The sequence below is a fragment of the Macrosteles quadrilineatus genome, unplaced genomic scaffold, assembly GCF_028750875.1.
Source record: "Macrosteles quadrilineatus isolate MER2022 unplaced genomic scaffold, UCM_ALF_1.0 Scaffold_7__1_contigs__length_78375512, whole genome shotgun sequence".
Lineage (NCBI taxonomy): Eukaryota > Metazoa > Arthropoda > Insecta > Hemiptera > Cicadellidae > Macrosteles > Macrosteles quadrilineatus.
In genome coordinates this window covers 6,491,147-6,509,167 of record NW_026542600.1, presented here as the reverse complement: position 1 = coordinate 6,509,167, position 18,021 = coordinate 6,491,147, and the positions used below count along the sequence as shown (strand labels likewise).

Below are 18,021 nucleotides of genomic sequence, written 5' to 3'. Positions count from 1 at the left end.
ACTCTATTTCCACAAATATCTAAGATATTGCAATTCTATGCTGAAGTTACGCAAACCAATGTATAAGTATTGCAAATTTTTTTTTTCAAATTAAATGGTTAACATGTCACCTACAAATATTTTGTGATAAATAATAATTATCGGAACATTTTACAAAATATAAAATGAAGTCTCACACATAAAATCAACGAATCTTTAAAACTAAGATCTCTTTAGAATAACATTTTCTTCAAACACTCAATATATTCATTTTAGTTTATAACGTAACATAACAATAACAACACTGGCAGCCAGTGACTACTAGTTATTCAAGAACAAGTCAAAGCTAGATAAATTCGATGTCTAAAAACAGCTCAATAGGGTAAGCATAAAAATGTATACAAGCCACAAAACGGTTTGGGGTATTCTAGACAGAATGAAGTGTAATACTGTAAACTTACAAGTGTGAGTAACAATCCTCTTTACCGCTAACCCGACAACAAACTACTCCGACTACGAAAATACCTTCAGCCCGTTGGCAACTGTCAAATTTCATACAATATAGGGAGGAAACTGTGAATAATGTTAAAAAATTTATTTTAACTTGAAAACTTATTAAATATTCTGGAAAAGCTGTAAAACAGTTGTTTGCTAATAAAGTAATGAAAATAAACAGCAATAGATGTGAAAGTGAACATCTAATTCTGCACATTAAAAACATTCTATGATGGGAGTTTGTACACTTGAAATTATTTACTCAGATATATATCTTATGCCTCAATAGCAAAACAGATGAGAGTAATTTGAAAGTATGATGTAAACAAATTATTTTGAACTAGTTAAATATAATTATTTATTTTATTGTTTCTGTTTGAAATCTTTACTAAGTTTTTCTCAAGCGGATTAGCACATTTCATCTATTTAATTTTAAGAGTATAGAATATGAACAAAATCATCAGCTGTTACCTCAACTCTGAAGTCTATCCATGGATGTTTATGATTCTCAACTTCCACCACCCTCTGTATGTACCAACATACAACTTGTACGTTTCTTATACAACCACCAAGAACTGACTTAGTATTGAACTTCATCCAACACTATTCAATACAGTTAACATTTAGTAATAAGAAATTTAATTTTTTTCCTGCCCGGAGTATGGTTGGATTTATGTATTTTTAATCAATAATGCAAATTTTTATAAAACCGTAATATTTATAACCAATTTGTAAGAAAAAAGTCTATGTTAGCAATTCTAAATTGTAGAATTAAAAAATATACGTCAAACTAATTTAGCATTACAGTACCCATTAGTATGTTGTTTTGACTGTAAAATATTATACTCAACAGTTTACTGACAGTTTAGTGTTAGTTGCTAACAGGCCAAAGGTTTACACGTACATAAGTTAGATTAAACATTGCGTAAGCTAACGCTAACATGGCTTAACCATCGTGTGTAGCTGCTGCATGGGAATCAACTTTATTGTAGACTTATTGTTATTACACTTAATTATATATTCACAACAAATTTTCAAAAACATCAAAGCATATATTGGTAACATGGCAGTGGCTGCTATATACAAACACTTATAATAAGTTGTTTAAAATCTGCAGTAAATGTATTACCAATGGTAAAACTCTAGTCTTCTATTGGGTCTAAAAACCTTGATAAAATTAAAAGTATCTCTTTAGTTAGAATTTACATTGTAAAAAATAACTCTTTTGAAAATGTATTCTTCATAAACGAGATACACCGCATCATGTTTTGTGAGCTACGTTACTTAAATAGGACGAGATTAAAATGTGTTCTAGATATTGTACATCTTATACCTCAGGATCGCAAACACAGGAAATTAAGCCTAAACAAAATAAAATAAACAGACACAAATTTATTAATACAACTGAAAAAATGGGAATGTGCTTCAATTCTCCATACAAAAGAACTATATATAATACGTTCTACACGAATGTGACGACTAACAATAGACTACTACTAGCCTACTATCGTACGTTTTAAAGATTTACAATATAAGAAATAAAACTTAACAATTCACAATCATCTATACTAAATTTAGGCTATTGTCGATAAAGGAATGCTAAAATAAACCATAGACTGATTGGTTAATCCACAAACCATGGAATGCTATAACTGGACTGGTTAAAATACTGTTAGGTATTTTATTTTTGCTTGTTTCAACACGTTTTGATCTATTATACCAATCAAAATTCACGAACTATGACTAAAAACTAAGAGTAAAGCTTAGACTCAAAGGTCTACATAGTATGATATATTTTGTTTATTTAAAAAATTCATATCATATGGAACTTTTACCATGGAACCAAAAATACGCTTGAAGTTTCTCCTGTTATGAAGTAAAATCTAGTGAGTAAACAAATTGTAGGTAATCACAACAACTCGACTAGAGCAAAATCTCATTCAAGTGGTTCGGTAAACAATCGAGACGTACAAAAAACACGTACATTAATGCTTGAGATTCGATGTATTAGTAAGGTGGTCCCTGGACTTTTCACCTTTAGACTTTTCAACAGAATAACTCGCAACAGTTCTACGATTAGCATTTGAGCAAATAAATCTATAACAATCCAAATAATGTAACAAAATAAATTTATGGCTCATTCGTAACATATTAAACCTATAAACCAGTCCAGCGAATAAAGCGAGTGATGATAACAAACTATAAATATCACATTTAGTCGTAGCTCTCTGACTCCTGTTGGACTAGTTTGAAGCGACGAGGGCTTTTGACACAACTGGAGCCCGAGTAGTCGTCCAGGGAGATTCTGCCCTTCATCTGCAGATAGCGCTTTATGTAGCGAGACACAAGCTTCTGAGGCCTCATTTGCCATTCGTCCAAAACCTCCTTCGGAGCGTGGATCTGTGGAAAACAAAGCTCTGTTAGTGTTTAATGTCCATAACAGTGGAACAGCTTTCACGTGTTCCCTTGTGCAGTTTTGGTGGTCCTCGCCAAGAGGCTGAAACCATTTGCTGAATGCAACAAATAGCTCATCCAAGGTTAACACATAGTGAACATGAAGTTCTAGCTGTACAAAAATTAAAATACAAATTCCTAGAGCTGACCCTTTTGCTCAACACTGACTGGACACCCTAAAGAATACAAAATTTACAAAGCTTAGAAAAAAAATAGATTGGACGATATAATTTCAAACAAACTACAGTACAAGTCACAATTTATATTCAATGGCATTTTAAAGCAGGAGAGGAAACCAAAGCCGTTGTACAAAGTTCAGCTGAAAACGCCGGGAACGACATAGGAACCCTCAAGTCGGCATCTTGCTCGAACCGTGACAATGTCAACCAGTACCATGTGTGCGACAAGCCTGTTCGTTTTTGTAATTTTTGTAAATATTTGTGTGTGTTATATGTTTATAGTTTTGACGACACTGCTTCAGGCAAGATCTACATGTTTGATGATGGTAATGCGATGCCGAAACGGCCATATAACAACAGTAACAACTTTTGAGCTGATTGACGAAGATAAAGCATACTTTTGAATTAAAATACTTTTTACACTCGCATAGAGTATACTGTGACAATTACATATTTTATGCATTCTGATACTTGATCTCTAAACTTATTAATACTACTGTGTGCAGATTCTCAGAGTAGTTAATATTTTCAATGTGAAAGTAAAAATAGAAAGAAACAATAAAGGCTAAAAGGTAAAAGTAAAATCATGTAAGAGACAGCCAAGAGATTTTCCAAAAGTAAAACATTTTGTTTTAAAAGTACTCTCTTGTGGACTAGATAAGAAACCTGCTAGAATCATTTGTTATTTTGGTTGTTTTTCTCTTTCATCCTAAAGTTCCTCCATTTTACCTGATCGCCCTTGAGACGGTCTATGATTGCCACACAAATAACGGCCGACTTGATGCCTGCGTGATGAGTCAGCGCCGCAAACGCCAGTGACTCCATCTCAATGTTGACGACTCCGTGGCGCTGCAGTTTCTGCAAGTACTCCATCTTCTCCGGCTCAGAGAAGTCGCAGAAAGCTCCATCCAGCCGACCCTGACCTACAAAAAAATTACTTTCAAACGTTGTACCTTTTTTTAATTTATAAGAATAAAACATCTGAAGTGGAATAGTTAAAAATGTTTTGTGAGGCAACTTATACGAAGCTCTATTGCATTAGTTAAATGTAAAACAAAACAGATGTAGTCAGTGCCTTTGAAAACCAGGTTTATAATTTCATTTTTCAAAGGTTTGAAATTGACACGAGGAGGGAAAAAGGTTTCCACACAATATGAATTCTACAACGTTCTATGTGTTGATTAATCCCATTGAAGGAATTTCAAGATTCGCCTATCAAAATGTTGTTAATCCAAGTCAGAAATATTTTATAACAAATAATAAATGAAAACAAAAGATGACAATAAAATTCCCAAATTGCTGACAGATGTACCCTGATAAATATTCTTATTGCAGATAAACCGTAGAGAGATAAAATCGCAAATCAATAAACAACTCCCAAAAATATTCATTTCAGGTTCAAACCTCATTGCAACGAGTGTAATACATACAGTGTTTGTTTGAATAAAATGTCGTTAAAGTCATTTATAGCAATAGTATCAGCTATAGTGTTGCTTTCAGTGGTTTTAATATGTTTGTATTTTGGGATCGGCCTCTGGTTTGTACAGGATGTGCCACTTACTGCTTCAGTCTTGACTTCACCTTCAACTATGTATAGCAGTTTTACAAGTGAGTCTGATTACAAAACTACGCCAGGAACAAAAACAGTGTTTAACTTTAGTGTAACAGTAACAAACTTCAACAGTAAAATTACAGAAAATGTCAAGTTTACTTCAGGTAACTATAATGATGATCATTCAGAGTCAACTAATATGATTATGAATTCAACGTCAGTTCCAAATTCAATAGAGGCACAGACTATAAACTCATCTTTTACAACTTCAGTCAACAAAGAGCAACAATCTCCAAACCCACCAGGTGTCACAGCAACAAAAGAGAAACTAACCACAAATCCATCATCAGTCACAACAACAAAAGAGAAACTAACCACAAATCCATCTTCATTCACATCAACAAAAGAGAAACAAACCACAAATCCAACATCAGCCACAGCAACAAAAGAGAAACTAACACGAAACCCATCATCAGTCACAGCAACAACAGAGAAACTAACCATAAATCCATCATCAGTCACAACAACAAAAGAGCAACAATCCACAAATCCATCATCGGCTGCAACTAAAAAAGAACAGAGATTTACAAACTCTAATGAGCCACAAGCTATGATCTCATCGCCTTACACCAGAGACGTTTGGTCAGATCCACAATCCATGAATATATCATCTTTTACTAGTTCCTCAAACCTACAATTTGTGAGTACATTATCTTTTGATTCAGATTCTCAATCCGCGAATACATCATATTTTACGATTACATCACAACCTGAGAATACAACAAATTTTACTACTATTTCTGATCCACAACCCATGAGTACATCATATTTTACCAGTACTTCAAATCAACAATTCAAGAATAAATCGTTGGGTATCAGCACTACAGAATCACAATCTGTGGATACATCATATTTTACTAGTTCAACAATACACCAATCAACAAATCCATCTCTTTTCTCTAACTCAATTGAATCACAATTGACATCATCATTCTTATTTTCCACAAGTTCAACACAAACAGAAACTGCAGATAAAATATCCACCAGTGCAAGAGTTATACAAACAACAAATAATGAACTATTAACAGAACTACATACTACACATCAAGAAATAACTCCAAAAGAACTACTTACTACAAGTCGAGAAACAACTCCAAAAGAACTACTTACTACACGTCAAGAAACAACTCCAAAAGAACTACTTACTACACGTCAAGAAACAACCCCAACAAGTACAACTGAGCGATCTACAAGTCAGAGAACTTCTACCATGACAACTTCCACATCTACATCATATCAATTCTTAGTAACTATCTTCAGCAGAAACAGTTGGTATCCAGCCTACCCGACATTTACATGCAAAGTGTCACTGGCAAATACAGTGTTGACAGTGTACATTAGACAGACCTTGAAATTAAACTGCAACAATGTAGGAGACTGCACACAGAGACTGAAGGAGTTGACTAAGGATAAATCAGGAAATAATGTGAATATTAACTATAACTTTGTGATCGGAGGGGATGGATATGTGTATGAAGGCAGAGGATGGGAATGTAGGACAGATCCTCTTACTAGCAGTTACAGCCTGGGATCAGACGAGTTAGTGATTGGTATCACTGGTAATGCGAGGAACGGAGACATCACTGACATGCAGATAAAAACCTTGCGAATGTTCCTCTACGAATGTTCCCAACTAGGATACTATAAAAAGGTCACGGGACTTTATATTTTAAAGTCTTTCTACAGACAGTCAACCAGTTGCTATTGTCCTTTTCCTGAAGATAATTCCGACAATTGTAAGTCGTGTGTTTTACAACGTTAAATATTACTTTTAATTATTCTTCATTAAAATATATATAGTAATCAAGTTGTGTTTAAGAAAAATTATAAATGTTGCTTACGACCAATTTTAATTTTTTTTATACTGTACTGTAGCTAATGGGGTATAAAAATATATGGCATCATGTCAATGTATAGAAGAATAGCAAATAACTAAAACATACCACAGATCTCATACAGTTTTTATGATTAATATCAATTAAGTATTAGAAAGCATTCAAATTTCCTAAAAGGTCTCAAAACATATGTTTCCGTTTAATGAAGTCACACAAGGAACATGTGTTGGGTATATGCAGTGGCAGTTCTAGGACCTTGTCAAGGGGGGGGCTTCTGTGGGGTTCGGGGGTCCTCCTCCAGATAATTTGGTATTTTTAAAGCCATTTGGTGACTTTCTTGAGCCGTTTTTAACATCTATAACTGTGTCAAAAACATCCGTTAAGTTTTTAGCACAAACTATGTGTTTAAATATATTTTTCCTGGGTCCAATGAGAGGGGGGCTTTAGCCCCTGTAACCCCCCCTCCCCCCTCCCTATAACTGCCACTGGGTACAATTGCCTTGAGTGTTTTAAGGCACATGTAAAGGCATCAGTGGGATTTATTGCAAATATTGCTGTGTAAATGGAAACATATCTAAAAGAAGTTTAGGTTACGCTCCAATCCAGCTCTTATCTGAAAAGTGAGGTTATGTAATGTGTAATATCTCTGTGTTTTTTATCAACCAAACTTAGTTTCTATAATGTATAATTACCTTCGTAGAAGTCAGTAGTGCACATGGTCTTGCCGACAACAGTGTCGTAAGGATCCTCGTTGCTACGTAAGGCCAACATCTCTTTGATCAGTTTCTTGTCCAGCTTGGCCGGCCTTCGAACAACATTTCCCAAGACTGGCTGAAAAATAAGATGTTTTATTAGTAATTACAACAAATCTTAGGTTCTTACAATAAGATCTTTAAAGTTATGTATAGCCCAGTCTTGAATGTAAAGGAAGTTTTTCTTGGTATATTCAAGACTATACTTCAAGACGATACACTAGATGACGAAATGCACTTTTTTTCTAAAATAAATTGATATTTCCTATAATAATCATACAACCATAAAAACCATGAATATTAAAGAAACCTTTATTTTATTTTTTAATTTTAGCCAGAAGTCAGCGGACTTTCAATCTATAACTTATAGGTAGTATGATGTCTTTTGGGGTGCCAAACAGTGGAGTATATATTATGGTGACACTTTTAATATTTTATAGGTAGTATGATGTATTAAATATACACATCGTATATATATTTTAACTGGTAGTATGAACTGGTAGCAGTATTGAAGAGGTAAAACTTATCGCCATCGAAGATTTTAAGTGGTGAGAAAATGTTTACACCAAAATATAATAAAAATAAACATCCCTGGTCGCAAGTATAGTAAATTTAAACTATAACTTTCTTTGTGTAATATTCCAAGATTTTCTTACCAGTTCAAAGTAAGGATTCAGCATGCCATCGACAGCTTCTTCTGATATGATGACAGTTCCTCCCTCGATGCCAATGCCACCGCTTGTGCCGATTCTGAAGAAGATCGGGTCTCGAACTCGAGCGTGGTACATCAGCTTGATCACTTCATGCAGCAAAATCCCTACTGAAGGGATGCCCATTCCGTGCTGAACAAAAAATATAAATTTTTCTTTGCTATATTTACTGATTGAAATTTCTAAATAAACCTTGGTTAACAAATAACAATTGTCAACCCAAATACCTTCTCTCCTTTATAAATCGGTAAGACACATTTAATAATCTTTGTATGATGACACTGTTTTGTAATGTCTTATGGAACCTAGAATTATGATTGAAGATTTTTATTGTAGTTTTGCAGTAAAACTGTTGATTAGTTTTAGTTAATTTAGTCAATGAATCAGTCTTGGAGAGCTTGTGGGGGAAACACTGACAGTGGTGTACGAGCACAAAACCTCTTTGAGATCCTTAAGAGTTATTTATTATTATTTGTTTATGTCCTACTTTCACATCCTAGGACGTTAGGCTCTAGCCTGAGGCCGTTTTACACATTACTTTAGGCTAAGCTTTGAGGTTAGTGTCATTTTCACATAGCTAAATTCCATTGGTGATTGGCTGGATTTGACCCTGAGACCTCAGGGACCGAATACCTGTACTCCCCTGATCTGTATTGGGAGGAAGAGTGTTGCAAATACTTTCAAGACTATTAATACTTTCCCTATATGTATGCACAGAATAGATTTTCACAGTTCATTGATTTGCCTCAACTCATATCACTACGTATCGGGTTTACACAAGTTTTGGTACTCACACTGATGGAGAGAACAGGCCCCACTTTGTACATGGAGTATCTGTACGAGAACTGACTGATATCGAGCAGAGTGGTGCCCGCGGGTAGCTTGTGGCCGATCTCGTCCATGATGAAGTAGGCAAACTGCTCAACGCGCTTCGGAGTTCCGCCCATGCACACAAACTACGACAATGCACATAAGATTAGCTGTCAGCTCAAAAGACAGGCTTTGATCCAGGAAGTAAAGAGTAAAATTTCAAATTTACACAAAGCGAATTTCCAAATTAAGTTTCCGCGATATAAGATTGTGGCATTTGAGAGTTATTTGATGCATTCAGGAATATGATCTTTCTAAAACTTGCCAAGTATCATTCCAGTTAACTACAGTGTCAAGTATGTACGAGGAATATTCAGAAAGTAAGTCACATTTGGGAATGAAATAAAAAGTTTTACAAAAGAATCTATTAAATAAATCTGAAAGAGTAACTAAAATACCCAGGTTGAGGGAAAATCTCCCATTTGAATGAAGGTGATCTCGAGCGCCACTAAGATTTGCTGTGTGGGGTTGAGCATTGTCATACAAAAACCATTTTGACACTAGTCATAGTCAAGAATCTTTATTCATAAGTATACATGTTTGTACATGAATAGTGTCAAAGTGAATACACCATTTCTGGACAGAACTTTAACTTTCATTTATTTATGATGTTTCAACAATTGACGGTACATTTCTCCTAAAGGGGTGTATGCCGCTTGACAGTCACTGAGAGGGAAAAATATCTGTACTTAAAGTGCACAGTTTGCATGTGTCTTTCAACATCACAAGCAAACGTTCCTTACTTTCTGAATCCTCCTCATACCTGCCGTGCATGGACAGTTGAGAATTATTAGAGGTAAAGAGAACTGAATGCCAAAGGGTGGGGATTACAAAACTCACCCATTAGCCCACCCATCTATTACTATCCAATTACATCAGCTCTTAATAGCCAACAACCTTATTCACAAACATAACCAGTTAGATAACAGAAGCTTCTGTTGTTGTCTAGTGATCTCAGTGGAAAGTTAGAAGTAATCCGGTAGAGAGTTGGTGAGTCTGTGGGTTCGCGCCCCAGTGTTGCTAAAGAAAATTATGAGTTAACTCTTGTACTGTATCAGCTCACCCCTTATTCTGTTTCGTCGTTACTTTGAGGCAAGTGTTGAAGGGCAAATGCAAGGTTGAAAGAGGCTGTAATTTTTTTTAATAAAATTATCTACCTGCTCATTGGTATTGTTTGACATGTTTATTGTCGGGATCACATAAGTTTGCAGTTGAGGGAGGAGCCTATTTACCATATGGTTTTGAATGAACCAATGAGAACGGTGCTGTGTTGCCAAATCTAATAATACCAGCTGATTTGAAAGTATTGCTTTTATATTTTAATTAGTGTTGTCAATGGGTGATGTGGCAACGTCGCGCTAGCCTTGTCTTGTGATTGGCTGCCACCAACTGCAAACTTACGTGGTCCCGACAATAGTCAATTATTGCTTTGGTTTTTTACCATCATAGGTTTAAGATGTCTTATAGCGACCAGAAGACATGATCAGGATTCAAATTCATCTTGGTTGTCAGTTTTTATGTACAACAGAAAAATCACCTGCTCGGAATGGGTTAATAAACAGTGCATATAATGGGTAAGGTAAGAATGAGATCAATAAATTTTAATACAACAACGCACACTTGTGGTTAGTTAAGACTACTTGTTATTTTTTATTAATACGTATTGATTCTCTACAGAAGACATCAGAATCAAATGCCTTTAATAAGGCAAGAAAGGCTCGTTTATCTTGGATTACAAATTGTTTCCGAAAAACCAACATTGCTTACTGCATGGATATGAACAAACTCAGGATTTAATAACAATACATTTTTAATGGAAAAATACCTAAAACTACATACAACCACGGCATAACACCTTCTACATTTTATTTGATGATTTGAAAAAATATCAATATTTACCACGATTCTTCAGTTTTTGTTTTGTAGCTTAAGACATGAGCACATTTTATTGTGCTGTCCAGAATCCTAGGATCTTAACCAAAGTGTAAATAATTTAGTCTAAGAAGACCCTGAGATGTCTTACCATTTGGCAAAATGTGTAAGGAGCTAAAAATCAAGGACAGAGACAATCATGAAGGTCAATTGATTACTATTGCTCTTGAAACTGGTCTACAAATAATTCATGAAGTAAGTTAATATCACCTGATTTCAATATCCAAGTTATACTTGGGCTCATAATCAGACAAGGAGTATAAATCCATCCATTAGGAAAAACGTTAATTTAAAAAAGCTAAAAACATAACAATTTAAATGCATATAAAATACTACTTTAATACAGTTTATAACATTTTTTTAACCATAGTATTTAGTTTATTGTAAATAAGTATCTACGCATCAATATATAATTAATAACAAGCTGCTTTACCCGTGCTTTGCAACAGGAAGAGGGCGCAAAAGAGAATAATGCCGTTTGAAATAGTTACGCATCAATATTCATCTTCAAAACCAAACCAATTAGTGTTATAATATTAATTTCTTTCAATTCAGTAGGGGTTTTAAATTTCCTAGGCAACCTAGTACCTATGGTGCTTAAGTTGTACTGATGCTTCATACAAGAACTTGGTTATTTAAACTCCAAATTGACGTTTGAATTGTTTAGTTATCTTGAAAAGTCCCGATGACCATTTAAAATCCCGACAATCTTCATTTAATTTTTTTGGATACCCTGTACAATGAATTTTTAATATTTACCTTAACATCTCCAAACATAGAGACAAGATCATGGGAACCACTGCCTAGAGCCAAGTGGTAAAGGATGTCTTGGTCCATGAGCTCGATGTTAGGGTTGCGCAGACGAACTGAACCATCAGGGTATCTGAAACATTTAGAAATCCATCATCCATCAGAACATTGATGAGATCATGGGAACCACTGCCGAGGGCCAAATTGTAAAGGATGTCTTTGGTCCTTGAGCTCGATGTTAGGGTTGCGCAGACAAACTGAGCCATCAGGGTATCTGAAACATTAAGATCCATCATCCACCAGAACATTGATGAGATCATGGGAACCACTGCCTAGAGCCAAGTGATAAAGGATGTCTTGGTCCATGAGCTCGATGTTAGGGTTGCGCAGACGAACTGAACCATCAGGGTATCTGAAACATTTAGAAATCCATCATCCATCAGAACATTGATGAGATCATGGGAACCACTGCCGAGGGCCAAGTGGTAAAAGATGTCTTTGGTCCATGAGCTCGATGTTAGGGTTGCGCAAACGAACTGAGCCATCAGGGTATCTGAAACATTTATAAATCCATCATTCATCAGAACACTGTCGAGATCATGGGAACCACTGCCGAGGGCCAAATTGTAAAGGATGTCTTTGGTCCTTGAGCTCGATGTTAGGGTTGCGCAGACAAACTGAGCCATCAGGGTATCTGAAACATTAAGATCCATCATCCACCAGAACATTGATGAGATCATGGGAACCACTGCCGAGGGCCAAGTGGTAAAAGATGTCTTTGGTCCATGAGCTCGATGTTAGGGTTGCGCAGACGAACTGAACCATCAGGGTATCTGAAACATTTAGAAATCCATCATCCATCAGAACATTGATGAGATCATGGGAACCACTGCCGAGGGCCAAATTGTAAAGGATGTCTTTGGTCCTTGAGCTCGATGTTAGGGTTACGCAGACAAACTGAGCCATCAGGGTATCTGAAACATTAAGATCCATCATCCACCAGAACATTGATGAGATCATGGGAACCACTGCCTAGAGCCAAGTGGTAAAGGATGTCTTGGTCCATGAGCTCGATGTTAGGGTTGCGCAGACGAACTGAACCATCAGGGTATCTGAAACATTTAGGAATCCATCATCCATCAGAACATTGACGAGATCAAGAAGCAACCAGATGGAGGTAAACCACTATAATCTAAATAATATGATTTCAGTATAGATAAACTGGACATATGTTAAAACAGAAACTTCTAGTACACTGGCAAAAACCTTTCAAATTGTTGTTATATACCATTGGACTATTCCTAATTGAATGTTCTCAATATTAATGTAGTAATTTAAGTTTTTAATATAATTTAATACATACATTTTATTCTTTCATAATTTGTGTTAACATAATACAATTACATTTTAACGTATTTCCATACAAGGTAAATTTTTTAAAAGTGTGGGTATTTTATGTAAATAAACCGCAGTTTTATTATGAATATTATTAGAGTTGTTCTAGAATACTGATATGTATCAGAAAAACACTGGCTGGTAAAGAAATTTTTGTTTGTTTTGTTTTTTATCCATTAACATTCTTTGTTTTTTCTTTACAAACTCTTTAAAATGTTGTAATAAAAACTATAGGCCTAAAATTTTTATCGAAACACTACTCAAAACTATGACAAATGTTACCACTTTTGAACAAAACAGTATAACGTTCTTCAGTAGCTAATAAATTTAGGTAAAGTAAATTGTTAAAAACCCAAACACAAAAAGGAAAACTTCAATAGTAAATATAAAAAATAACAATATTTTACTACAAAAGACTAAATCGCTAATATAAATCAAGTGATTTAAATTTGATCACCTGGTACCTTCCTTGCACTTGTGAATCTGATTAGCGTTACAATTTTCACAACGATTGTGTTTCCTCTCAGAAAAATTAGTTCTTGAATTTATATCGATTTCCTGTAACTTAACTCTGATTCTAGAATCCATTGTGAGCTCGGCAGCTAACCCGATCAGGGAAAATCTGGTATACAAACTGACTTGAATAAAATTATGGATTCCTTCTTAGTGAATGAAATATCAATGAGGGTCACTCGATAAGAGGAATTGATGACTTAAAGGTCAGTGAGTGAGGTAATAATATATCATGAGCCTGGTTAGTGGAATGATGTAAATAAACATTCTGCGTATCACAATAACAGCTGACTTTTGAAACAAAAATAATTATTTTCCATGTGTAGTATACAACGAAAGCAATGTGAGGCAAACATTGTTTTGTAAAATCATATGTTTCTAAGAATGATTTGGAATCACTTTAAATTTTGGATTTTCATCATCATTATCAACTAGAACCATATGTCCCTGAAAATAGCCAAATTCCAAAAAATTGTTCAATGGATAAAAGAAAGTAAAGAGAAAATCATCAATACTTTTTTCAAACTCTTTTTGTAAACCAGTTATTACCATTTTGTATTTTCATAAACATTTTTATCTTCGATTATTCCAACCAATCATATGAAACTTGGTACGTATGTTAAGGTAGAGGAAACTTATACTGTATAAGAAAAATAAACTGTATCAGCAATCTGACTCATACTTTCTCCCCTTAGCAAGTCAACAACCTTTAACATGGATAAGCGGTGAGAGTAAATATGACATTTTATATCAAAATAAATAAATAATAAATAGTAATGCCTTTTATTAGCGCTCAGAAGTACAAACTGTTTTATATGATGACTCTTGTCAATTAACTTATGCGAAATAATGACCAAAACAAAATACTGATCAACCGCCTATAGACAACATTTTAGCTATCTACAATTATATTAGATACGTTTTATTTATAGATAGATTTATTTATAAAGAAAATCTATTTATTATTTAGCTGAGAAAATTTATTTATAACTGGAACGTAAATAAAAATACTTTTACTTAAAAAATGACCTAACTAAGCCAGTCAGATTTTAGTACAAACTTGCGCAAATCGTAACACGATGAAGTGGCTGTTTCGCCTGAAACGCCTTGCCACGGGCAGATGCAATATGGAGGCATGAGTGTGTGTAAGTTGCATTGGGTAACTTGAGGTCTATAACCATTTGCGGTAATCTTTATACAGAGTGTCCCTGAACTCTCTTAGGTATCATTTCTAAACCAAAGACATACTAAAAATTTCACTTAAAAATTCCAAAACTAATGAGTTTTTTCCACAAGTATTTGTACAGACGCCATTTTGTTTTTTACAAAACAATTTTTGGTAAATCAAAAGATTTATAGTATTCTTTGGAGTCTAAAATACATTAAGGTAATTAGATTTTAATCTTTTTTTATTTAATTTTGTTGATTATTATACGTTATACTATTACCCGGAAGGGTAACCTTTCAGGCTTCAAAAGAGGTCCCAGGAGCAAAATTGTTAAGGGGTTGAACTTTTATTGCACTAACAAAACACATACAGTATAATAATAGTAATATTATTACAGCTAGTTTACATCACAACCATTTTTTCAGGTTAACACATTTTAGGACTCATTTAATCCCCACAGTGAAATGTTTTGGTCCTAATTAAATCAAAAAACTTAAGACCTTCTTAAAATGCAGTCATGTATCAAGGTAGTCTTTCAAGCAAAAATGAGGACTTTTGTACTTTAGTCAACAATTTAATGTAATATATTGACAATTTATGTGAAATATAATTTAGTTATGATTAAATTAAAACAACGTTCATTCTTGAATGTGTAGAACGGGTATTATAACAAAGCGACAAGGTTCTTTGTATCACTACTCTAGAGTTCTGTTACAAATTAGAAACTCTCTACACTATACGGTGGTTTCCATAGATATACATGTTTCCATAGATGTACAGTACTACTTTTAAAAAGCTACCAAAAATAAGTCAATTGGTAATACCACAGAGAAGTAATACTATTTGACGTTCGTCTAGCGCTCCTGTTGGTGAACGTGCGAACTACCTCCAACGCAGGCTGTACAGAACAGTGTTCGGCAGTGACGCATCGGGGCTGTACAGTACATTGGTGCGTTGTTCTAACACTAATTGTTTTTAAAGTCTTCTTGTTTAATTGTCCTGGTGTAATGAAAGACATCTCCCAACACTACTCAGTTTATTTAGATTTATATTTCAAATGTTTACAATACCGTATATAAAATATAAATCAAAGATGATACAATGGCTATATAGATTTTATTATTTTATTTATTTTTTTTAGATCCAGAAGCAGGTTTTATCAACGGTATTTGGACCTATCGCCAAGGTTTTTTCAAAGCGCAAAAAACGCTGATTTGCCTGCTTGCTCAGATAAGAGTCTGCTGTTTGGATTAGTCATCTGTTATCAATCAACCACTCTTATACTCTTTTGGTTCCAAGTATCGCGAACCATTTGGGTGATTGGAAGACGGGGAATTTATCACTGCGCATATCGTTTTATCTTGTCGGAAGTGACGTATTAAATTTTTGACTTTTTCCTTTTCGCCAAACTCAAGTTGAAGTTGTTACATAGTGTGTCAGTGTTTATTGAGTTCCATAATCAGCTAAGGTTTAGCTTTTTTCTTATTGGTGAGTGTACCTTCGGTGTGAGAGGAATGAGTCCAATTCCCGGCATACACAATTTTGAGGGATTAAACCGATTTTCCTTGGACAAGTTTTTAAATTTTTTTATAAGAAATACCACAATTAATGCAGTACTTTTTGCGAATCATCCCATAGGGATAACTAAGTTTTCATTGCAAACTTTGGTATTTGAAACCCCTGTACAGTGTTTAAATAATTTCGCATTTAACTAAGTTCGTGAACTGGCGTGATTCGACCATTAAAGGTTTTCTAGGGAGGATCTTGTACCCGAAAAATCGGGTATTCTGGGTTTCTCCCTAAAAAAATACATATTTAACTATAATTGTAATATTACTTGCGTGTACTAGTGCGTCAAAATAATAACTATCTATTGGCCAGTAAGATACCGTACTTAAAGTAAACGCAATTATGTTGCTTCCCATGCTTGAAGTAAAAAAAAAAAAAACTAACTAAGTATATTGTCTTTATATATCTTCTTAAAATTCGGAAAATATTTTTTATGGTAGTTTTCATAATTCAACAAAAAAACAATCAATTCCTTGTGGCACAAACCTAATTAATAGCTACTAATGAACTAATAACATTTTTCCATAGTTATTTTATTGCTATCTTTAATTAGGACTATATAAGTTATGTTGAGATAGTTTAATATCATATACGGGTCGAGGCATTGAAAAGTACCTGCATATGATTGGCTATGAACCAGAACTATAACCTTACCCTACCTGAACAACAATGTACTGTTAAAATAGTTTGGCCATGATAAATAAAATAAACGGTATCAGCATTCTGACACATACTTTCTCCCATAAGCTCGTCAACAACCTTTATCATGGGTAAGCAGTGAGAGTAAATATGATATTTTATAGTTAATAAAAATCACAAAAGTTGCAATAACTTTTGAATCGTAATTGTTACAGCAATGGGGTCTTGTATTTCTTTTTTGAATTATAAGGACATAACATATAAATTTTGATGAAAAGCAGCTTTTCCAAAAAAAATCTGAATTTTTTGTTTTATCAAAATCGTTCGGGCCATTTTTGAGAAAATTTGTTTTCCGTTATTTTATGGGAAAACCAACGTTAAAAATCAAAATTAAAAAAACACCTGGAGATACTATGGATTAGAACCTACACACCAAATTTCATCGAAAACGGACCACAGGTGTAGTCCCTAGCTCTGTACACATCCAGACACACACACAGACATCACTTCGAAAACCACTTTTTGGCTCCAGGGGGACCCAAAACGGATATATCCACTCAAAACTCAAACTCGAAAATTTTGACGAAAACAATACTTTCTCCATATACTGGTATAGGGGGAGAAAGTAAAAGCACCAGTTATTTATGAATGTTGATAAAAACTGAAAATTGTCTCCGACTATTAATTAGGGGTGGTTCTAGTATTACTTTTTAGTTTCCAAAGCTCTTCAATAATCGATTTATTATTTACTGTCTTTCCCGTCTGTCTGGTGAAGGAGGAAGAGTTCTATGATGGAACCAGCACTGGCTCTTGCATCAGAAAGGAGAGGACGAAATTACGGGATATTCCCGGAATTTGAGAGAACGGTTCTGTCCGGGCACAAAAGACATTCCTGTGGGTTCAGCACAGAATAAAGAGTGAGACACTCTGGGAATAAAGAGTTTATTCTGTGGTTTTAGACAACATTCCAATGATTCAACATCACGCCGATCTTGCTTGTGGCATTTCATACAGAAAACCAACGAAACTGCAACTGCAAACAACGCTGATCCTAAATGGTGAAATTTGCAATGAGTCGTCGTTGAAATTCAGCCATTATCTATACAGCGTGTCCCGGAACTTTCTACCAATATTTTAGGGCATGTTTCCTGAGTAAGAAACTTATCTAA

The 18,021-nt window shown here is 34.5% G+C and overlaps 1 protein-coding gene across 1 annotated transcript; it reads right to left on the bottom strand.

Moving 5' to 3' along the window:
* Nucleotides 1–1,846: 1,846 nt before the first annotated feature.
* LOC128998155 (uridine phosphorylase 1) lies at nucleotides 1,847–12,254 on the bottom strand. The gene is made up of 7 exons (XM_054424164.1): nucleotides 11,965–12,254; nucleotides 11,578–11,701; nucleotides 8,811–8,972; nucleotides 7,963–8,148; nucleotides 7,247–7,385; nucleotides 3,837–4,030; nucleotides 1,847–2,874 (listed from the first exon to the last, which is right to left on the bottom strand). Exons 1-7 carry the CDS (start codon nucleotides 12,252–12,254, stop codon nucleotides 2,689–2,691), a joined length of 1,281 nt encoding a protein of 426 aa, XP_054280139.1. The 3' UTR covers nucleotides 1,847–2,688.
* Nucleotides 12,255–18,021: the final 5,767 nt, after the last annotated feature.